Source organism: Ursus maritimus, unplaced genomic scaffold, assembly GCF_017311325.1.
Source record: "Ursus maritimus isolate PB19 unplaced genomic scaffold, ASM1731132v1 scaffold_37, whole genome shotgun sequence".
Classification (NCBI taxonomy): domain Eukaryota; kingdom Metazoa; phylum Chordata; class Mammalia; order Carnivora; family Ursidae; genus Ursus; species Ursus maritimus.
Window position 1 is genome coordinate 486,739 of NW_024426341.1, and position 24,979 is coordinate 511,717.

A 24,979-nucleotide genomic window follows, 5' to 3' on the forward strand; every position below is an offset into this window, starting at 1 on the left:
ACGCAAACAATGAATCATGGATGCTACATCAAAAACTAATGATGTACTGTATGGTGACTAACATAACATAATAAAAATTTAAAAATTAAAAAAAATAAAATAAAACTTACAACAGCTCAAGGAATTCTTAATTTGAATATCAAGGTAGGATCAGTTGGTGCCTTGTGATTTGGAGCCATCAAAATTAATGTTCATACAGCTGACCAACATGGAGCCATTAGTCTTTACTACTCAGGAATCTGAATACTCTTGTAGCTCAGATGGGTTAAATGCCTTTAACTTTGGTCAAGGTTTACTGCTGATTTTTTTCAGCACTCTTTAATACCTGAACCATGATAGTAGTGGTCCTGCCTCACCTCTCCTATGGTGTGGCCATTACCATATGTGTGATGCCTCTAGTCTACATTAAGAAACATTTCAAGTACCTTAAAATGTGTTTTGGATTCCTTGAAGGGAATTGGCTGCACACATTTCTCCTTCCCTCACACAATGTGACTTTCATGAAAATTGGGGAGATCACTGTCTTTTTGCCTTAGTGTCAGGAAAGGCCAAGCTTCTAACAAACAATTGTATGCTTTCATGTTATGGATACTGTGACTCTTGTAATTGATCATTGAGCCAGAGATTGCCTATGTAACATATTCATTCTCCTCTTCCCTCTTCTTGGACCCTGATTATATTTGGATGTGTTCACACACCCAGATAAGATGCTACATTTCCATGAGAGACTATGGACTCTGAGAAACAAACTGAGGGCTTCAGAGGGCAGGGGGGTGGGGGAAGGGGATAGACTGGTGATGGGCACGTATTAAATGGTGCATTGGGTGTTATATGCAACTAATGAATCATCAAACTTTGCATCAGAAGCAGGGGATGTACTGTATGGTGACTAACATAATATAATAAAAAAAATTTTTAAAAAAAGGCTTCAGAAAAAAAAAGATGCTACATTTCCCAAGTTTACCTTAAATCATGGACAGTTGGTAGAAAGTATGAGAATTTATTGAGTAGGAATACTTGAATGCTCTTTAGAATTATTTCCCTTTTCTACCTCCTCCTTGCCTAGAATTCACATGTGACACTGGGACTCCCACAGTGGACATATCTTGCAAAACCACACACTATGGATGTGGAAGCAGAGATGGAATGAAGCCTTGTCTCTCATGTTAGCATAGAGACATTATACCCCTTCTTTGACGATGGAGACAAATTACCCCTAATTGAATATGGATAATTTTTCTTCTTACTTTTTCCATCTACATAGCCAATTTCCTGCTAACAGTACAAACTGCGTCCTTTGTCTTCGCTGGAATTATCAGAGTCCTATCAGGTGCCCAATTTTGGCAACAATGTAACATTTCAAGGTAGATTTTTTTGTTTACTCATGTAATTATTCACCTGGTTTTATGTCTCATTTACTTTGACCATAATTTTCTCTCATCATAAACATTTAAGGTGTTTTGGATTGTCCTAAGTATCATGTAGGTTCCTCAAAAGTCTTTTGGAATGTGTCATGTGAATGAGTGAATGAGTAAATAAATGGCGTTTTTCAGATGGTATCATGTCCTGGATGTTCGATCCATCACATCTGCCCTCCCATAAGCATTTTCTGAGACCCCCTAATACTCACTCTGTCCTGATGTGGAAAAGATCCACAGAATAGAAAAAAATATTGCCAAGGTCCATCAGGCACCAGATGGAAAATGGCGATTCAACCTCACATCTGCTTGACTGCAAGTCAAGGTTCTTCTCACTCCACAGGGCTGCTGCAGTCAATCAGTGCTTCACAAGTTAGAGGAGAAGCTAATGTTGAAATAAAGCAGAACCCTAGAGATAAGCAGATATATGGGAGAGTCAGTTCCAGCTGCCGGAGGAGAGGGGCCCTACAACGACGCGCTAAGAAGAGAAGCAAGAATAGCTGAGAAGGAATGAGGACCAAGAATCCTCTTCAGACATGAAATGTGCAGGATTTAGAATCAATCTCATTTCACTATCTCACCAACCTGACCGTTTCCCTGGAAGACATGGTTAATAAAAGCTTTCGTTCCCTCCACACCATTTTCCCAGAGTACTTACAGGACTACTCTGGACTCCCCTAATGCCTTATTCAACGTGTTTGGCTCTAATGGTCCTTCCTTCCAAAGACAATTGATGTAGAAAGGACAAAAAAATGGGGCTCATGCGCTGGTTCTTTGCAGTGGTTGGACATTTCAGAGAGGCACAAAGAGGATGTTCTTAGCCTGCAGCTGATGAGCCTCAGGTGAGCTCTGCAGAGGGCGATGCAGAGGCTGAATTCTCAGAGCTCCCTATTAAATAAATTCCCTCCATGTTGCTCAATTCTCAAAGCAATTCAGCTCTCCTGTAGCTAAGGGATCATAAATAAAGGCAAATTTTCTGCCACACCAGTCCTTATGTGTCCACCTTGAGGACCAGGTGTCTATTTCTTTCTACCAAGGGTCCATCTCCCCTGGAATGGACATCTCTCCAATGTATATAACCACTCATGCTGGCACATCAGAAAGACCACTCTGTGAGCCTCTGAGCTACTGCGAGTGACAGTGTTCAGTGACTGACTCAGAGATATAGCTATGTCACCTTACCACCTCCGTTCCAACTAGGATCTTCTCTTGAACTTTATCCTGACTTCTGTTAGAAAATTTCAGATAGAGTTTGAAGAAAATGCATGAGTCATTGCATTTGGTGGATGGCAAATTCTTTGGCTACAGAGGTAGACTTTTCTTCATGCATGTTCCCCAGATCTAGTTACTCAGGTTTTCAACTAGAGTAAATGCATTTACATCTTTAAACATAGATAGGTATTTTTTTCTGGCTGTATACACAAGTAGGCTATTCAGAGCATTCTTTTCCAATGAGAAAGAATACATTGTGTGTTTTCTTGTTGTCATGTTTATTTGAGTATGGTTGACACACAATGATATATTAATTTCAGGTATACAACACAGTGATTTAACAACTTTATACACTATGCTATGTTCACCACAAGTGTAGCTGCCTTCAGTCCTGAAACATTGGTACATCGCTGTTACAATATCATTGACTGTATTCCTTACACTGTGCCTTTTATTCTCGTGACTTATCCATTCCATAACTGGAAGCCTGTATCCTCTCCCCTTCACTCAGTCAGACCATCTGCACACACTCCTTCTCTCTAGAACCATCAGTTTGTCCTCTGTATTTATAGGTCTGATTTTGCTTTTTGTGCATTCATTATTTTTTAGTCTCCACTTATGAGTGGAATCATATGATATTTCTTTCTCAGTCTGACTTATTTTGCTTAGCATAATATATTCTAGGTCCATTCATATTGTCTCAAAATGCATGATCTCATCCTTGTTTACGGGTGAGAAATATTCCAGTGTGTGTGTGTGTGTGTGTGTGTGTGTGTGTGTGTGTGTACGCCACATTTTTCTTATCCATTTGTCTATTGGAAGACACTGAGATCGCTTCCATGTCTTGAATTATTTCACTTAATACAATACCCTCCAGTTAGATGTGGTTCATATATACATATACATATACATATACATATACATACATATACACACATATATATAAATACATATACATATACATATACATACATATACATATATACACACACACAATAATATTCACCCATCAGAAAAGTTTTGTCTTTAAAATCCTTTGGTGAAATAAGTCAATCAGAGAACGACTATTATATTATTTCATTCATATATAAAAAACAGCACAAAGGATCATAGGGCAAGGGAGGGAAAACTGAGTGAGAAGTCATTAGAGAGGGAGAAAAACCATTAAATATTCTTAATTATAGGAAACAAGCTGAGGGTTGCTGGAAGGGTGGGGGGATGGGGTAACTGGGTGATGGGCATTAAGAAGGGCATGTGATATGATGAACGCTGGGTGTTATAAGCAACTGATAAATTATTGAACACTACATCTGAAACTAATGTAGAATATATTGGCTAATTGAATTTAAATTTTAAAAATATTTGGAAAAATCTTTTATTATTTCATCTTCAAAATCCCGTTCTATTGTCATACACTGTATATTTTCTGTTGTAAATTACAGGTTTATTTCCTTTGCACATTTTCCTAGAGGGATATTCAGTCAGTTAAATATCTTGACATCATAAAAATACTACTCAATTCTTGTTCGTTTCCTCCTTTGTGAATTGTTCTGGGCATCAGGGGATGTGGACTGGGGATGGAATGCTTCCAGAACCAGGGAAGCTTTCTGCTCATCAGTCTCTCAGGGACTACCTGAGTATATTATATCTCTTTTTCCCCTTGTGTCCATTTCTTTCCTCTCTCTGTTTTTGGAACCTATTTTTTTATGTTTATTTAAATAAAGGACACAAAGTGATCATATTAAAATAGAGCCCCATGTTTCCATGTCCACGGGAGGCTTACTAACTAGAATTTAAGTACTATTTACAAAGTCTTTGGGGTAAAGGTAATCTCGTGTTGACAGTTTGCCTTGTATCATTTCCTTCAAAATTATTGTGACTGAGGACAAGAAAAGCATGATAGTAACACAGTGCCAGGAGGTCAGAGCGCATTTTGTGCATGTGTGCGTGTGTGTGTGTGGGGGGGGGGGCATGAGCAGTCCTCAGGACAATGGTACCAGAGTTCATATAGTCTAATATGTGACCCTTAAATGCAGACTGTTAACCAACAGATGGAAATAAGGAAGGGATCCATCTCTATTCACAGATTGCCTTGGAACACAATTAATAAACAGGCAAAGAACACCATGTGAAAGAAAGACTCCCTATGTCTTGAAGTCCCATCAGTGGCAGGAAAGCCACCTCGGTCCTCAACATTCTCTGCCACCACCTCTCCTCTCTCTCCCTCTTGCTCATTCCTCACCTCACTGACTTCATTTTGAGATCTGCATATCTGAAGTAAGCGCTTTCTGCAGGGTCTTCGCTCTTTTCTCCCTCCTGGGCAAATACCTAACCCAGATATCCTCCTGCCTCCTGCTTTATCTTTCTGGAACCTCTATTAAAATGTTACCTTCTTTGCAGCTCTTCCTGAACTCCTATTAAACTTAGCATCCTCCCCATCCACTCCTTTTTTTTTTTTTACCAATTTTTATACCAATTTCTTTCTTCATAACACCTGCAGCTGTCTGATATGATGTATAATTTCTTCTATGTTTTTAATTTAAATTGAATTAGCCAATGTATAGTACATCATTAAAGTTCCATATAATGTTCAATGATCCATTAGTTGAATATAATACCCAGTGCTCATCACATCACGTGCCTCCTTAATGCCCATCAACCAGTTACACCATCCACCACCAAGGTCCCTTTCCGCAATCCTGTTTGTTTCCCGGAGTCAAGAGTCTCATATGGTTTGACTCCCTCTCTGATTTCTTCCCACTCAGTTTTCCTTCCCTTCCCATATTGTCCTCTGCACTAATCCTTATATTCCACAAGTTAGTAAATGATATGATAATTGTCTTTCTCTGCTTGACTTATTTCACTTAACATAATACTGCCCAGTTCCATCCATGTCAATGTAAATGGTAGATATTTATCCTTCTGATGGCTGAGTAATATCCATTGTGTGTATGAACCACATCTTCTTTATCCATTCATCTGTTGAAAGGCATCTTGGCTCCTTCCACAGTTTGGCTATTGTGGACATTGCTGCTATGAACATTGGGGTGCATGTGGCCCTTCTTTTCACTACATCTGTATCTTTGGGGTAAATACCCAGTAGTGCAATTGCTTGATTGTAGGGAGATTTGTTGTGGCATGCACCAGGGAGGCTGCAGTTTTCAGCAATGCATACAGAAGTGGAGACTGTCCTGGAGGTTTGTTAAAGAGGGCAGACTGCAAATTTTCTACTCTGGACCAGGGGTTTGGCTGAGGCCCATTTTGCTCTGATCCCAGGGATCATTTGCTTTGATCCCCCAGGGAACAAAAACCACACAGAGGAACAGTTTCCACCGAGCCCATCCCCCTGATGGGGGGGTGGGGCAACTCCACCCAGACAGGGTTACCTGAGAAATAGCTTGGCAGGCCCTCCCCCAGAAGATAGGCTGGAAGAACAAGAGGAGGACAGCCCTTTGTAACCCATAAGACTAAAATCCCAACACCAGGGTAAAATAGTATATTGAGGTGCCTCACAGCTTGTTGATTTTTCAGACAAAATTCTCTTTTTCTTTCTTTTCTTTCTCTCATACTTTTTCTCTGTTTTTTCTTTTTACCTTTTTCTCATTTCAACTAGATGTTTATTCTATCAACTTTCTTTTCATAGTAGCTTTTTAATTTGTAATTTTTCATACCTATATTTTTATAGGTATATGCGTTATTGTAGACCTTTTTCACTATTCAATTTTACCTTTATATAGATATATATGTTTTACCCTTCTTGTAGTTTTTGAGTATAGTGTCCTCTAACACAGAGACCAAATTACACCCAGAAACAACTGAAACACCCTATTTTGTCCACACTGAGAGATTATAGCCCACTTTCCCCTTACCCATTTTTAAAATTTTTTAAATTTTATAACTTTTACTCTTGTGTTTCATTTTGGCTTTGTTTTTTTGGTTGTGGCTTCTGACTACACCTGATTTTCCTAGGGTGCATCCTGCATGGCTGCTAGTTGATATTTTGGACTAGGCTCATTCACTCAACCATCCCTCAACAAAATGACTAGAAAGAGGAACTCTCAAAAAAGAAAAGATCCTGAGACAATGTCATCTGCCACAGAACTAATGGATATGGATATAAACAAAATGTCAGAAATAGAATTCAAGATAGCAATCATGAAGTCAATAGCTAGGCTTGAAAAAAGCAGTAGTGACAACATAGAATCACTAAAAGCAGAAATGAGATCTAATCAGGCTGAACTTAAAAAATGCTATGAATAAGATGCAGTCTTTAAATTGGATACTCTAACAGCCAGGGTAATTGAGGCAGAGAGAGAATTCGTGATCTAGAAGACCAACTGATGGAAAAGAGGGAAGTGGAGGAAAACAGAGATAGGTTGCTAGTAGCACATGAGAAAAGGATTACAGAGATTAATGATGCCATGAAAGGTTCCAATGTCAGAATTATTGGGATCCTTGAGGGTGTGGAGAGAGAGCGAGCAATAAAAGGTATATTTGAACAATTCATAGCTGAGAACTTTCCTAATATCGGGTTGTTGATCCATTTTTATTGATTTTGGGAGGGGTCCTCTCTGCCTCTTGGAGTCCCATGCTTCTTTCCTTCCCCAGATTAGGGAAGTTCTCAAATATACCTTCTAGCCCTCTCTATATGCTGTCTACAAGAAACTCATTTTGAACATAAAGACCAATCCAGATTGAAAGTAAGGGAATGGAGAACATTGTGCCATACTAATGGACCTCAAAAGAAAGCTGAGGTAGCAATCCTCATGACACAAAAATTAGATTTTAAACCAAAGACCATAAAAAGAGTTGTAGAGGGACACTATATCATACTTAACTGGTCTATCCAACAAGAAGATCTAACAATTGTAAATATCTAGTCTCCCAACATGGAAGCATCCAGTTATATACACCAAATAACCAGAGGCAAGAAACATACTGATAATAATAATTAATAGTAGGAGACCTCAACACTACACTCATAACAATGGACATATCATCTAAGCAGAGGATAAGCAAAGAAACAAGAGCTTTGAATGACACATTGGAGCAGATGGACTTCATAGATATATACAGAACATCCCACCATAAAACAATAGCATACTCATTCTTCTAGAATGCATATGGAACTTTCTCCAGAATAGACCACATACTGGGTCACAAATCAGGTCTTAACTGATACCAAAAGACTGAGATTATTCCCTGCATGTTATCAGACCACAATGCTTTGAAACTGGAACTCAATCACAAGAAAAAATTTGGAAGGAATTCAAACACTTGGAAATTAAAGAGCATCCTGCTAAAGGATGATTGGGTCAACCAGGAAATTAAAGAAGAGCTTAAACAATTCATGGAAACTAATGAGAAAGAAGACACATCGGTCCAAAAACCTATGGGATACTGCAAAGGTGGTCCTAAGGGGGAAATACATAGCCATCCAAACCTCTCTCAAAAAAGTAGAAAAATCCCAAATGCACAAGCTAACCCTACACCTAAAGGACCTGAAGAAAGAACAGCAAATAAAACCTAAACCAAGCAGGAGAAGAGAAATAATAAAGATTAGACCACAAATCTATGAAATAGAAGCTAGAAGATCAGTAGAACAGATCAATGAAACTAGAAGCTAATTCGTTGAAAGAATTAATAACATTGATAAACCTCCAGCCAAACTTATCTGAAAGAAAAGGGAAAGAACCCAAATCAATAAAATCATGAATGAAAGGGAAGAGATCATGAATAACACAAAGGAAATAAAAACAATTATTTGAAATTATTACCAGCAACAACATGCCAACAAATTAAGCAATCTGGAAGAAATGGATGCCTTCCTGGAACCTTACAAACTACTAAGACTGAAACAGGAAGAAATAGACAATCTGAATAGACCAAAAACCAGTAACAAAATTTAAGTAGTAATCAAAAATCTCCCTTAAAAAAGTGCCCAGGGCCACATGGCTTCCCAGGGGAATTCTCCCAAACATTTAAAGAAGAATTAATACCTATTCTACTGAGGCTGTTTCAAAAAATAGAAACAGAAGGAAAACTTTCCAATATCCTTCTATAAGACCAGCATAGCCCTGATCCCAAAACCAGGCAAAGACCCATTCAAAAAGCAGAATTACAGACCAATATCCCTGATGAACATGGATGACGAAATACTCAAAAAGATTCTCTCCAATAGGATCCAACAATACATTAAAAGGATTATCCCTCATGACCAGGTGAGATTTATTCCTGGGACCCAAGAGTGGTTCACCCTTAACAGATCAATCAATGTGATAGAGCACATTCATAAAAGAAAAGACAAGAAACGTATGATCCTCTCAAAGGGTGCAGAAAAAGCATTTAACAAAATACAGCATCCTTTCCTGATTAAAACTCTCCAAACTGTAGGGAGAGAGGGAACATACCTCAATATCATAAAAGACATCTATGAAAAGCCAACAGCAAATATCATTCTCAATGGGGAAAAACTGAGAAATTTTCCCTTAAGGTCAGGAACACGACAGGGATGCCCATTCTCACCATTATTGTTCAACATTGTGCTAGAGGCCCTAGCCTCAGCAATAAGAAAACAAGATGAAATAAAACATATTCAAATTGGCAAAGAAGAAGTTAAACTCTCTTCATAGATGACAAGATATTCATGATACTTTATGTGGAAAACCAAAAGAGTCCATATGAAAATTACTAGAACTCATACAGCAATTCAGCAACATGGCAAGATACAAAATCAATGCACAGAAATCAGTTGCACTTCTATACACTAACAATGTAACTGAAGAAAGAGAAATTAAGGAATTGATTCCAATTACAATACCACCAAAAACCATAAGATACCTAGGAATAAACCTAACCAAAGAGGTAAATGTTTTATACTCTAGAAACTACAGAACACTTATGAAAGAAATTGAGTTGGACACAAAAAGATGGAAAAACATTCCATGCTCATGGATCGGAAGAATAAACATTGTTAAAATGTCTATCCTGCCCAGAGTAATTTACACTTTCAATGCCATCCCTATTAAAATACCATTGGCATTTTCAAAGAGCTGGAACAAAAAATCCTAAAATTTGTATGGAACCAGAAAAGACCCCGAATCACCAAGGGAATGATGAAAAAGAAAAACAAAGTGGGGGTCATCATATTGCCTGACTTCAAGCTATCTTACAAAGCTGTGATCACCAAGACAGCATGGTATTGGCACAAAAACAGACACACAGAACAATGGAAGAGAATAGAGACTCCAGAAAAGGACCCTCAACTCTATGGTCAACTAATCTTTGTCAAATCAGGAAAAATACCCAATGGAAAAAAAAGACAGTCTCTTCAATAAGAGGTGCTGGGAAAAATGGACAGCTACATAAAGAAGAATGAAACTGGACCATTCCCTTACACCATACACAAAAATAAACTCAAAATGGAAGAAAGACCTCAATGTGAGACAGAAATTCATCAAAATCTTAGAGGAGAACATAGGCAGTAATTGTTTGAAATCGGCCACAGTAACTTCTTTCAAGACACATCTCCAAAGGCAAGGGAAACAAAATCAAAAATAAACTTTTGGGACTTCAAAAGATTAAGAGCTTCTGCACAGCAAAGGAAACAGTCAACAAAACTAAGCGGCAACCCACAGAATGGGGGAAGATATTTGCAAATGACACTACAGATAAAGGGCTAGTATCCAAGATCTATAAAGAACTTCTCAAATTCAACACCCAAAAATCAAACAATCCAGTCAAGAAATGGGCAGAAGACATGAACAGACACTTCTCCAAAGAAGACATCAAATGGCTAACAGACACATGAAAGATGCCCAACATCACTAGCCATCTGGGAAACTCAAATCAAAACCACATTGAGATACCACCTTACACCAGTTAGAATAGCCAAAATTAACAAAACAGGAAACAAGAAATGTTGGAGAGGCTGTGGAGAAAGGGGAACTCTCTTACACTGTTGGTGGGAATGCAAGCTTGTACAGCTACTCTGGAAAACAGTACAGAGGTTCCTAAAGATGTTAAGAATAGAGCTACCTGGGGCGCCTGGGTGGCTCAGTCATTAAGCTTCTTACCATCGGCATTATCCCAGGGTCCTGAGATCGAGCCCCACACTGGGCTCCCTGTTCTGCTGGGAGCCTGCTTCTTCCTCTCCCATTCCCCCTGCTTGTGTTCCCTCTCTCCCTGGCTGTCTCTCTCCATGTCAAATAAATAAATAAAATCTTAAAAAAAAAAAAAAGAATATAGCTACCCTACGACCCAGCAATTACACTACTAGGTATTTAACCCCAAAATACAGATGTAGTGAAAAGAAGGGCCACATGCACCCAAATGTTCATAGCAGCAACATCCGCAATAGCCAAACTGTGGAAGGAGCCAAGATGCCCTTCAACAGATGAATGGAAAAAGATGTGATGCATATATACAATGGAATATTACTCAGCCATCGGAAAGGATGAATAGCCACCATTTGCATCAACATGGATGGAACTGGAGGGGATTATGCTAAGTGAAGTAAGTCAAGCAGAGAAAGACAATTATCATATGGTTTCACTCATATGTGGAACATAAGGAATAGCACAGAGGACTCCAGGGGAAGGGAGGGAAATCAGAAAGGGGAGAAATCAGAGAGGCAGATGAACTGTGAAAGACTATGGACCCTGTGAAATGAACTGAGGGTTTCAGAAGGGAGGGGGGTTGGGGGAGAGGGCAACAGGGTGATGGGTATTAAGGAGGGCATGTGTTGTGATGTACACTGGGTGTTATACGTAACTAATGAATCATTGAACATTAGTGGCTAACTGAACATAATAATAATAAATAAATAGAATTTTAAAAAATTAAATGAAAATTTTTCTGAAGTAAAGTAATCATACAAAAATTAAGAGTATGTTTTCATGTATTTTTACACACTTAAATACATTACTTACATACTTTTCAAAAAAGTGCACAAAAGCTTTAAATATTTGTTATATAACTGTAAATACTACAATCAACCTGAAACTTCTGCTTCCTTATATCTAATTCAGATCGGTATTGCTAAGAATAAATACTGTGTTTAGAAAAATTTGGTGAGTCCACATGACTTTCATGGGAAGGAGCATATATACATATATGTATGTGTGCATTTGTACTTCATACAAAACACTCTTACACATGTATGTACAACACAGATTCAATAATCCCATCTTTTGTGTTGAACAGAAATTTGAAAAAAAATTAGGAGAGGATAGAAATCATATGAGAGCATGTTTGAAAAAGCATGAAATTAAAAATATAGATATTTAGAAAGAAAGATTTAAAGTAGAATGGGCGCTCGGGAGGAGTTAAGATGGCAGAGGAGTAGGAGACACCTTTTTCAGCCGGTCCCCCAAGTCGAGCTGGATAGGTACCAGACCAGCCTAAACAACCACAGAACCAGCCTGAGACACAGGAAGATGCATCTGGATCTCTACAAATGAACATCTCCAGCGCTGAGTATTGAGGTACGAAGCGGGGAGCCATGAAACCATGCACAGATATCGGAAGATAAATGGAAGGGGAGGGAGCCTCCACATTCGGGGGCCAGGAAGCAGTAGCCACTTGCACGGGAGAGCGGGCGGGGCTCGCGGACGGCACCCGCAAAACAGCAGACTGAGACCGTGAGCTGGGTGTGCACGCCACCAGACATCTCCCAGAGCACCGGAATCCCGGTGTGCTCACTTGATCCAGACTGAGACCAGGAGCTTCCGGAGCACGCGGGGCAGCTGGCGGCTGGCAGTAAAGTGGCCAGAACATTAGTAGAGAACGGGCCGCAATCCCTCTGTTCTGTGACAGAGGCTGAAATTCGGCCGCTGCTGCTCTGACTCTCAGAAGAGGCACAGCAAACCGCCAGGGAAAGCCGCCAGAGAACAAAAGCCTGGAAATACCGGCTCAGAGAGTGCCCATCCCCATCCCCCCTCGCAGGGGACAGGAGACTCTACCCAAACAGGGTTGCCTGAGTATCAGCACAGCAGGCCCCTCCCCCAGAACACAGAAGGCAGGCTGAAAAATCAAGAAGCCCACAACCCGGGCGCCTGGGTGGCACAGTCATTGAGCGCCTGACTTCAGCTTAGGGCGTGATCCCGGCGTTCAGGAAAGGAGTTCTTCATCGGGCTCCTCCGCTGGGAGCCTGCTTCTTTCTCTCCCACTCCCCTGCTTCTCTTCCCTCTCTTGCTGGTAAGCCTGCTTCTTCCTCTCCCACTCCCCTGCTTCTGTTCCCTCTCTCGCTGGTTGGCTGCCACATAAATAAATAAATAAAATCTTTAAAGAAGAAGCCCACATCCCTAAGATCCCTATAAAACAAGGGGCACGGCCTGGGACCCAGTCAATAATTTGGGCTCTGGACAACCCCGCAACCTCTCCTCATCAGAATGACAAGAAGGAGAAGCCCCCCCCAGCAAAGAAAAGACAGTGAGTCTGTGGCCTCTGCCACAGAAATAATGGATATGGATGTAACCAAATTATCAGAAATGGAATTCAGAGTAACGATGGTCAAAATGATGAGTAGAATTGAAAAAAGTATTAACGAAAAGGTTACTGAGAATATAGAATCCCTAAGGACAGAAATGAGAGCGAATCTGACAGAAATTAAAAATTCTATGAGCCAAATGCAGGCAAAACTAGAGGCTCTGACGGCCAGGGTCGCAGAAGCAGAGGAACGGGTTAGTGAATTGGAGGATGGGTTAATAGAGGAAAAAATGAAAATAGAAGATGGTCTTAAAAAAATCCACGCCCACGAATGTAGGTTACGGGAGATTACTGACTCAATGAAACGATCCAATGTTAGAATCATCGGCATCCCCGAGGGGGTGGAGAAAAACAGAGGTCTAGAAGAGATATTTGAACAAATTGTAGCTGAAAACTTCCCTAATCTAGCAAGGGAAACAAACATTCGTGTCCAAGAGGCAGAGAGGACCCCTCCCAAGCTCAACCACGACAAACCTACGCCACGTCACGTCATAGTGCAATTCGCAAATATTAGATGCAAGGATACAGTATTGAAAGCGGCCAGGGCAAAGAAATTTCTCACGTACCAAGGCAAAAGCATCAGAATTACGTCAGACCTGTCTACACAGACCTGGAATGAGAGAAAGGGTTGGGGGAGCATATTTAAAGCTCTTTCAGAGAAAAACATGCAGCCAAGGATCCTTTATCCAGCAAGGCTGTCATTCAGAATTGATGGAGAAATAAAGACATTTCAGAATCGCCAGTCACTAACCAATTTCGTAACCACGAAACCAGCCCTACAGGAGATATTACGGGGGGTTCTATAAAAGTAAAAAGGCCCCAAGAGTGATACAGAACAGAAAGTCACAGCCAATACAAACAAAGACTTTACTGGCAACATGGCAACATTAAAATCATATCTCTCAGTAATCAGTCTTAATGTAAATGGTTTGAACCATCCCATAAAATGCCACAGGGTTGCAGATTGGGTAAAAAGAAATGACCCATCCATTTGCTGTCTACAAGAGACTCATTTCGAACCCAAAGATGCATTCAGACTGAGAGTAAGGGGATGGAGTACCATCCTTCACGCAAATGGACCTCAAAAGAAAGCTGGGGTAGCAATTCTCATATCAGATAAATTGGATTTTAAACTACAGACTATAGTTAGAGACACAGAAGGGCACTATATTATTCTTAAAGGAAGTATTCAACAAGTAAATATGACAATTATAAATATATATGCCCCCAACAGGGGAGCAGCAAGATACACAAGCCAACTCTTAAGCAGAATAAAGAGACATATAAATAAAAATACATTAATACTAGGGGACCTCAACACTCCACTCTCAGAAATAGACAGAACACCCTGGCAAAAACTAAGCAAAGAATCAAAGTCTTGAATGCCATACTCGACAAGTTAGACCTCATAGATATATATAGAACACTACACCCCAGAACCAAAGAATACTCATTCTATTCTAATGCCCATGGAACATTCTCAAGAATAGACCATGTTCTGGGACACAAAACAGGTCTCAACCGATACCAAAAGATTGAAATTATCCCCTGCATATTATCAGACCACAACGCTCTGAAATTGGAACTCAACCACAAGGAAAAATTTGGAAGAAACTCAAACACTTGGAGACTAAGAACCATCTTACTCAGGAATGGCTCGATAAACCAGGAAATCAAAAATCAAATTAAACAATTTAGGGAGACCAATGAGAATGAAAATACAACAGTCCAAAACCTATGGGATACTGCAAAGGCAGTCCTAACGGGGAAATACATAGCCATCCATGCCTCACTCAAAAGAATAGAAAAATCTAAAATGCAGTTTTTATATTCTCACCTCAAGAAGCTGGAACAGCAACAGAGGGACAGGCCTAATCCACGCACGAGGAAGCAGTTGACCAAAATTAGAGCTGAAATCAATCAAGCAGAAAACAGAAGTACAGTAGAGCAGATCAACAGGACTAGAAGCTGGTTCTTTGAGAGAATCAATAAAATTGACAGACCACTGGCAACACTTATCCAAAAGAAAAGAGAAAGGATCCAGATTATTAAAATTACGAATGAAAAGGGAGAGGTCACGACGAACACCATGGAAATTGGAAGGATTATTAGAAATTTTTATCAACAGTTCTATGCCAATAAACTAAGCAATCTGGAAGAGATGGAATCCTTCCTGGAAACCTATAAACTACCAAGATTGAAACAGGAAGAAACTGATTTCTTAAACAGGCCAATTAATTATGAAGAAATTGAGTCAGTGATAAACAACCTTCCAAATAACAAAACTCCAGACCCGGACAGTTTTCCTGGGGAATTCTACCAAACATTCAAAGAAGAAATAATACCTATTCTCCTAAAGCTATTTCAAAAAATGGAAACAGAAGGAAAGCTACCAAACTCATTCTATTAGGCCAATATTGCCTTGATCCCCAAACCAGCATAGACCCCCTCAAAAAGGAGAATTACAGACCGGTCTCCCTAATGAATATGGATGCCAAAATCCTCAACAAGATACTTGCTAATAGAATCCAACAGTACATTAAAAGGATTATCCATCACGATCAAGTGGGATTTATACCTGGGATGCAAGCGTGGTTCAACAATCGCAAATCAATCAGCGTGATACATCATATCAACAAGAAAAGACTCAGGAACCATATGATCCTCTCAATCGATGCCGAAAAAGCATTTGACAAAATACAGCATCCTTTCCTGATTAAAACCCTTCAGAGTGTAGGAATAGAAGGTACATTTCTCAATCTCATAAAAGCCATCTATGAAAAGCCTACTGCAAATATTATTCTCAACGGGGAAAAGCTGGAAGCCTTTTCCTTAAGATCAGGAACTCGACAAGGATGCCCACTCTCGCCACTATTATTCAACATAGTACTACAAGTCCTTGCAACAGCAATCAGACGACAAAAAGGGATCAATGGTATCCAAATCGGCAAAGAAGAAGTCAAACTGTCTCTCTTCACAGATGACATGATACTCTATATGGAAAACCCAAAAGAAGCCACTCCCAAACTCTTAGAAGTTATAGAGCAATTCAGTAACGTGGCGGGATACAAAATCAATGCTCAGAAATCAGTTTCATTTCTATACACGAATAACGAGACCGAAGAAAGAGAAATTAGGGAATCCATCCCATTTACAATAGCACCAAAAACCATACGTTACCTTGGAATTAACTTAACCAGAGACGTAAAGGACCTATATTCTAGAAACTATAAATCACTCTTGAAAGACATTGAGGAAGACATAAAAAGATGGAAAGATATTCCATGCTCATGGATTGGAAGAATTAACATAGTTAAAATGTCCATGCTACCCAGAGCAATCTACACTTTCAATGCTATCCCGATCAAAATATCGAGGACATTTTTCAAAGAACTGGAACAAACAGTCCTTAAATTTGTATGGAAACAGAAAAGGCCCCGAATCTCCAAGGAACTGTTGAAAAGGAAAAACAAAGCTGGGGGCATCACAATGCCGGATTTCGAGCTGTACTACAAAGCTGTGATCACAAAGACAGCATGGTACTGGCACAAAAACAGACACATAGACCAATGGAACAGAATAGAGAGCCCAGAAATGGACCCTCGGCTCTTTGGGCAACTAATATTTGATAAAGCAGGAAAAAACATCCGGTGGGAAAAAGACAGTCTCTTCAATAAATGGTGCTGGGAAAATTGGACAGCTACATGCAAAAGAATGAAACTTGACCACTCTCTCACACCATACACAAAAATAAACTCCAAATGGATGAAAGACCTCGATGTGAGACAGGAATCCATCAAAATTCTAGAGGAGAACATAGGCAGCAACCTCTACGACATCGGCCAAAGCAACCTTTTTCATGACACATCCCCAAAGGCAAGAGAAACAAAAGATAAAATGAATTTATGGGACTTCATCAAGATTAAAAGTTTCTGCACATCCAAGGAAACAGTCAGAAAAACTAAGAGGCAGCCCACGGAATGGGAGAAGATATTTGCAAATGACACTACAGATAAAGGACTGGTATCCAAGATCTACAAAGAACTTCTCAAACTCAATACACGAGAAACAAATAAACAAATCAAAAAATGGGCAGAAGATATGAACAGACACTTTTCCAATGAAGACATACAAATGGCTAACAGACACATGAAAAAATGTTCAAAATCATTAGCCATCAAAGAAATTCAAATCAAAACCACACTGAGATACCACCTTACGCCAGTTAGAATGGCAAAAATAGACAAGGCAAGAAACAACAATTGTTGGAGAGGATGTGGAGAAAGGGGATCCCTCCTACATTGTTGGTGGGAATGCAAGTTGGTACAGCCACTCTGGAAAACAGTGGGGAGGTCCCTTAAAAAGTTAAAAATTGAGCTACCCTATGATCCAGCCATTGCACTACTGGGTATTTACCCCAAAGATACAGACGTAGTGAAGAGAAGGGCCATATGCACCCCAATGTTCATAGCAGCAATGTCCACAATAGCTAAATTGTGGAAGGAGCCGAGATGCCCTTCAACAGATGACTGGATTAAGAAGTTGTGGTCCATATATACAATGGAATATTACTCAGTATCAGAAAGAATGAGTTCTCAACATTTGCTACAACATGGACGGCACTGGAGGAGATAATGCTAAGTGAAATAAGTCAAACAGAGAAAGACAACTATCATATGATTTCTCTCATCTATGGAACATAAGAACTAGGATGATCAGTAGGGAAAGAAAGGGATAAAGAAAGGGGGTGTAATCAGAAGGGGGAATGAAACATGAGAGACTATGGACTATGAGAAACAAACTGAGGTTCTCAGAGGGGAGGGGGGTGGGGGAATGGGATAGACCAGTGATGGGTAGTAAGGAGGACACGTATTGCATGGTGCACTGGGTGTTATACACAACTAATGAATCATCGAGCCTTACATCGGAAACCGTGGATGTACTGTATGGTGACTAACATAATAAAAAAAAACGGAAAAAAGAATAAAGTAGAATGGACATCAGAAACCAGGGATGTACCGTATGGTGACTAGCATAATATAATAAATAAAATTTAAAAAATATAAATAAATAAAGTCGAATGGGCACACTTACTTGTAGTAATGAATTATTTTTTTAATCTTAATTCACAAAGGGCTCAAAGTCAGAATTTATACTTTTTTAAAAAAGAATTAATATTTAAATCTAAAGTCACAAGTCACCTGGCTCACTCAGTCAGTGAAGCAAGCAACTCCTTTTTTTTTTTTTTTTAAGATTTTATTTTTAAGTAATCTCTATTTCCAACGTGGGGCTCAAACCCACAATTCTGAGATCAAGAGTCATGCATTCCACCACCTGAGCCAGCCAGGCAGCCTGAGTATGCCTAAAATATCTCAATATATATCTTATAATTATCAAAATTTTATAACGACATTTTAATAGCTCTGCACTTGTGATAGAACTGTGAAATTCCTAATTGTTTTGGCAAAATTGTCATGAAGCCCAGAGAGTGTAGTGCCTGAGGGGTTTATATTAAAAGAACAAACTTATTATCTTTGTTGAAAAAGGGAAAAGTAACCTTCTAAAGATATCAGGGTTATCATCCACCCCAAGTCAAAGCTTTGAAGGACCCAATGGACCCAGTCAGGATCAATTCCTCAGTCTTAAACAGGAGAAAATGTTCACTCAGAAGTGAGATAAGGGGCTGGGATGTGAGATCTCAGAAAGGCAGAAGAAGTCATAGAAAAAGAGTAAACAAACAAACAAACAAACCTGACTTCACCTGGTTTATCATCCGGTCTCCTAGCAACAAAATTTCAACAGGAAAACTCTCCTTTCTGTCCACACTAGTGTCCCGCAGGGAAATCATGTGCCTACAGGTGGGAGGAACAGAGGGAAATGTGCCTAATGAGCAGACCGAACCGGCTGTAAATACTTCCTCTGTTGCAGTCCCGCAGCACAGGCAACCTCGGGCTGGACAAGACCTGGTCGTCTCTTGTGCAGTCCTCAGTCTGGATGGGGCACTGAAGTCTGACCCATTCCTGCTCTCTTGTCTGGGGACAGAGCTCCGTCCTCCATCATCTACCAACCAGACAGGTAGTTTGATTTCCATGTAGAGACCTTCCTTGCAGAGACCCCATCTAGATGAGTTTTACTGCCCAGTAGGGACTGCAGTTGGTCTGAGAATGAAAGTCAAGAGCATTTACCTGAGGTCACCTGGGGGCCAATTCAGCCCAGACCTGAGGTTTTGCTGTGGCTGTTTGCCACCTTGATTAAGAAATTTATTGATGGGTATTAAGGAGGGCACGTATTGCATGGTGCATTGGGTGTTATATGCTAGTCATGAATCATGGAACTTTATGTCAAAAACTAGGGATGTACTGTATGGAGACTAACAAAATATAATAAAAAATTATTATAAAAAAATTCCCTTGGACCAAATAAAAAAAAGAAATTTATTGATGGACTCATTTATGAATTTCTTATGCTAACAATAGAAGTGAATATTGAACTCAGAAAGGCAAGATTCAATGTTAACAAGTAAATAATAATAACAGAAGCCCAATCTTATTAGAGATGGGAAGTGGAAAAGTAGAACATGAGACCAAGGATCTTTGCAATTAACCAGAGTAGAAAAGTCAAGTATTAGCTGTGGAGGGATATACAGTGAAGTGAGTACATGTCTTTTCATGTTTAAATTGGGACATATTAGACTACATTTCCATACAGAGCAGAAAAATCCAGACGAAAGAATTCTTGCAGGTCCATCTATGCAAGAACAGTTTATCATGTTGATCATTTTGCAATATACACAAGTATCCTATTACCATGCTGTACATCTGTAACTAACATAGTATTTCATTTCAATTATATCTCAATGAAAATATGCAATACACCATCAATTGAACATGAAAAAAAAGAACAGTTTATGAAGCATACATATCACAGTACCTCCTCTCTCGAATATTCAAATGAAATTTTTTACACGTATTATGTGAAAAAGAGTCAGCTAACGAGCTTCTTTTACAATTACCTCATTACCTGTGAGCCTGAACATGGTCTGGGTTAGCTCGCCACCCACTTTCTCTGTTGAAAATGGTCTGTGGGAGTCCTTGGTGTTTGCATAGTGGGGTCGGAGGGGTTTTATACCTTTTTTTTATTATGTTTTTCAAGCAAAGGATTGCTGTTTATTTCACCAATTTAGCTACTTGCCATTTTGCTTTTTTAAGTATGTGTAGATGTATTTGTGCAGAATGTGCGAGAGTGTATAAACTTTGTGTGATAAAGTCGGAGTTGCTCATAATATATTCCCTCCACCGATTTTCTACTTTTTTTGGTTTGTTTGTTTGTTTTGCTAGAATTGGTCTGTCACCTTAATATTCTTCATTTGTTCATACTTGTTTTCCAAACACTGAAAGTGCATGTCCTTCTGCACACGTATTACTCACAAATCACCCTTTATACATATATTCCAACTAGTGTTCATGTCTCTGTATTCCTTACTGTTCCTTTTGGCCTTTTATTATTGGATATCTTTCTAAAATAAGAAATGCCATCACTTGGAAGGGATTCTTCTTGTTATGTTTGACCACAAAACACCTATACCTTCCATAAGCACACTTCTCCCACATCTCTTTATGTGAGATGAAACTAAAACTTCAGACACTGCTTCTCTCCACATTAAAAGACTTTTTCAAATTATTTTATTCATGAGTCCTTGGCAATCTAATTTATATTTGAATAGGCTCAGGAAAAGCAAATCTTCTGCTGTCTGCTATCTGGTGATAAAAATGCCCAAATTTTGTGAAATTTTGGTTTATTCTTTTTACTCATTTTTCCCTTGTGATGTTCATTCTGTAAGGTGTTTCACACCATAAAGATGTCACTACCTTGTGTTGTGGACAAATTTAATTTTGCTCTTTTATTATTTTTGCTGGGTATAAATGGGATGTAACCAGGACTGGATGCCACTAGTTCCAAGGAAACTTTCCTTCCTCACAGTCTCTCAGGACAACTGAGCTTATTAGATCATTTTACTTTTTATGTCCATCTCATTTCTCCTTCCCTCTGTCTGTCTGTCTCTCTCTCTGTCTGTTGAACAGAATATTTTTGCTGCTGTTATTTTTGTAATTTCTTATTTAAATTCAATTTAATTAACATATAGTGTATTGTTAGATTCAGAGGTAGAATTTAGTGATTCGTCAGTTGCATATAACACCCAGGGCTCATTCCATCAAGTGCCCTCCTTAATGACCATCACCCGATTACCCCATCCCCCCCAACCTCCCCTCCAGCAAACCTCAGTTTCTGTCCTACAACCAACATCTCTTATGGTTTTTCTCCCTCTCTGATTTTATTTTATTTTATTTTATTTTATTTTATTTTATTTTATTTATTTTATTTTATTTTATTTTATTTTATTTTATTTTATTTTATTTTATTTATTTTATTTTATTTTATGTTTCCTTCTTTTCCATTATGTTCATCAGTTTTCTTTCTTAAATTCCACACATGAATGAAATCATATGGTGTTTGTCTTTCTCTGATTAATTTTGCTTTGCATAAAACATGGTAACTACAACCACATCATTGCAAATGTCAAGATTTGATCCTTTAATGGCTGAGTAATATTGCACCGTGTATATATACCACATCTTCTTTGTCCATTCATCTGTGGGTGGCATTCCACAGCTTGGTTACTGTGGACATTGCTGCTATAAACATTGAGGTGCATGTGCCCCTTTGAATCACTATATATCCTTTGAATAAATAGCAAGCAGTGAAATTGCTGGTCATAGGGTAGCTCTATTTAAACTTTTTGAGGAACCTGCATGCTGTTTTCAGAGTGGCTGCACCAGTTTGCATTTCCACCAACACTGTGAGAGGGTTCCCCTTTCTCTGCATCTGAGTCAACATCTATTGTTTCCAGAGATCTTAATTTTAGCCATTCTGATTGTGTGAGGTGGTATCTCACTGTGGTTTTGATATCTTCCAGATGTTGAGTGATGTAACCATTTTTCTATGTGTTTCTTAGCTGTTTACAATTGTACCAAAAAACATGAGATATCCAGGAAGAAACTAACCAAAGAGGTGAAAGATCTGTACTCTGAAAATTGTGGAACACTTACGAATGAAATTGACAAAGACACAAAGAAATGGAAAAACATTCCATGCTCATGGATTGGAAGAACAAATATTATTAAAAATGTCTATGCTACCCAAAGCAATCTACACATTCAAAGTAATCCTAATCAAAATACCGCAAGCATTTTTCACAAAGATGGAACAAATAATCTAAAATGTGTATGGAACCAGAAAAGACCCCAAATGTTGAACACAATTTTTTAATGTTTCTTTACACACAGGTCAGAAAGTGGCCATTGCAAAATGGAACCCCGAGAGGACTTGTCTCTGGGAAGCTATGAATAGACATATCTGGGTACTATTTCTGCATTCCTTATGGAAAAGGTAATATGATGTGTATGCATTCATATCCTAAACAGTGTGTTGTAGAGGGTCGGGGAGAAATGAGAAGGACATAGAAGTAACACACACCAGGAGGACATGGTGTGCTGTGTTGTGTGTGTGTGTGACAGTGTGTGTGTGTGTGTGTGTGTGTGTGTACATGGGTGCATGCACCTTGATGAGTGAGTGCAGTCCTCAGAGCAGTGATACACAGGCTCCTCTATTTCAAGGTGACCCTTATAATAAACACTCCAAACTCAATCAACAGATATTATTAAGAAGGGATGTTCAATAGACAGGACCCTATTGCAACCATCATAAAGTGTAAGACGTACATAGTGTGGACAAGAAACGCCCTGTGTCTTGAACTTTAAGCAGCTATGAAGTCACATCATTCTACAAAATTCACTGCCACCACCTCTCATCACTCTCCCTCTTGTCCTTTCCCCTCAACATAGTGGCTTCCTTCAAACCCTTGATTTTCTCACAGAACCACTTCCTTAGGGCCTTTGCACCAACCAGTCTCTCTACCAGGAAGACCTCCCTTCTTCCACCCTCTCTTCCATGAGGTCTCTGTTTGAATGCCACCTTAGCCAAATTTGACTGAATACCCAACATAACACCTCACTCATTATCTCCCTTAACCTGCTTCTGTTTTGTTCTTAGCGTCTGTCACCATCTCATGATCATTTAATTTTTATATACGCATCTACTCTATCACCAATATAGAATTGTAGGGATTTTTCTTCTCAGAACTCTCTACTTTATGATAGAATTTCCAAAATATGGTCAACACTCTATATATTCCTCAAATGCATGAAATAATTTCTTACTAAAACTGTACAATACCCAACCTTTTCAGGAACATCTGATGTTGTGAGGAACTAAGAATCCTTTCAAGGGGACCAAATCCATTCACAAAATATTGCAATTAGTTTCTTGACTGGAAAATATAAATTGTGCTTATCCACAAAGAGAGCAATGACCACCAATGTCATTGTAAGCAATGTGTGAAAATTAGTCATGTTATTTTCCCCTGTGCCAGTAGTCACCTCCACCACATGGACCCAGGAAACAATACGGGAATTTCAGAGTTTCAGCTTTGGGGATTTTCAGAGGACCCAGAACTGCAGCCCCTCTTATTTGGGCTTTTCCTTTCCATGTACCTGATGACTGTGTTTGGAAATCTGCTCATCGTCCTGGCTGTCAGCTCAGACTCCCACCTCCACACCCCCATGTACTTCTTCCTGGCCAACCTGTCCTTTGCTGACATCTGTTTCACCTCCACCACCGTCCCCAAGATGCTGCTGAACATCCAGACTCAGAGCAAAGTCATAACCTTTGTAGGCTGCATCACGCAGATGTACTTTTTCATGCTGTTTACAGGAGTAGACATGTTCCTCCTGACTGTGATGGCTTATGATCGCTTTGTGGCCATCTGTCACCCCCTGCACTACATGGTCATCATGAACCCCTGGCTTTGTGGACTGCTTGTCCTGGTATGCTGGGTTCTGAGTGTCTTTAATTCCTTATTACATACTTGCATGGTGTTGCGGCTGTCCTTCTGTACAGAGGTGGAAATCCCCCACTTTTTCTGTGAACTCAATCAAATGATACAACTTGCATGTTCTGACACGTTTCTCAATAATATTGTGATGTATTTTGCAGCTATGTTGCTGGCTGTTGGTCCGTTCATTGGGATCCTTTACTCTTACTCTAAGATAGGTTCCTCCATACTTCGTATCTCAACAGCTCAGGGCAAGTATAAAGCATTTTCCACCTGTGCATCTCACCTCTCGGTTGTCTCCTTATTCTATTGTACCAGCCTAGGAGTGTACCTTAGCTCTGCTGCTCCCCAGAGCTCCCACACAAGTACAGTGGCCTCGGTGATGTACACGGTGGTCACCCCCATGCTGAACCCCTTCATCTACAGCCTGAGGAACAGAGATATAAAGGGGGCTCTGATGAGATTCTCTGGGATGGCAGCTCTGAAAGGGACAATCATCCTGGAGCTGAAGAAGTGCCCATGACGGCAGCGCCCAAAGCCTGAGCCGAATATTGGGATACCTTGATCAGATTGTGAAAGTGGAACATGCTTGTTTTATTTTTTTTCCTAGAATTTCTATTTTTACCTGTCTGAATAATTTACATAACATACTTTATTAAGTTTTGGGATAACTCTGATACCCAAGAGATTTTCTCTTTGTCATCTTCATACTCTCTCAATGCCATTGCTAACCTAAGATGTGAAATATAAAGACGTTCTCACTTATCCAAAAGACTATATAAATCTGCTAAGAATAATTTTCTCAAATAAAATATATCACAGTGAGTATTTTTTTTTCTTTTGTTTGACTGAATACTACTCCTATGGAAAATCTACTCTTGGCCACCACAGCTGTTTATGTAAGTTCATA

The 24,979-nt window shown here is 39.4% G+C and overlaps 1 protein-coding gene across 1 annotated transcript; it reads left to right on the top strand.

Annotated features, from left to right (window-relative positions):
- The first annotated feature begins 23,518 nt into the window (after positions 1 to 23,518).
- LOC103681581 (olfactory receptor-like protein OLF4) lies at positions 23,519 to 24,592 on the top strand. Its single transcript, XM_008711168.2, has one exon. It carries the CDS (start codon positions 23,624 to 23,626, stop codon positions 24,590 to 24,592), a length of 969 nt encoding a protein of 322 aa, XP_008709390.1. The 5' UTR covers positions 23,519 to 23,623.
- Positions 24,593 to 24,979: the final 387 nt, after the last annotated feature.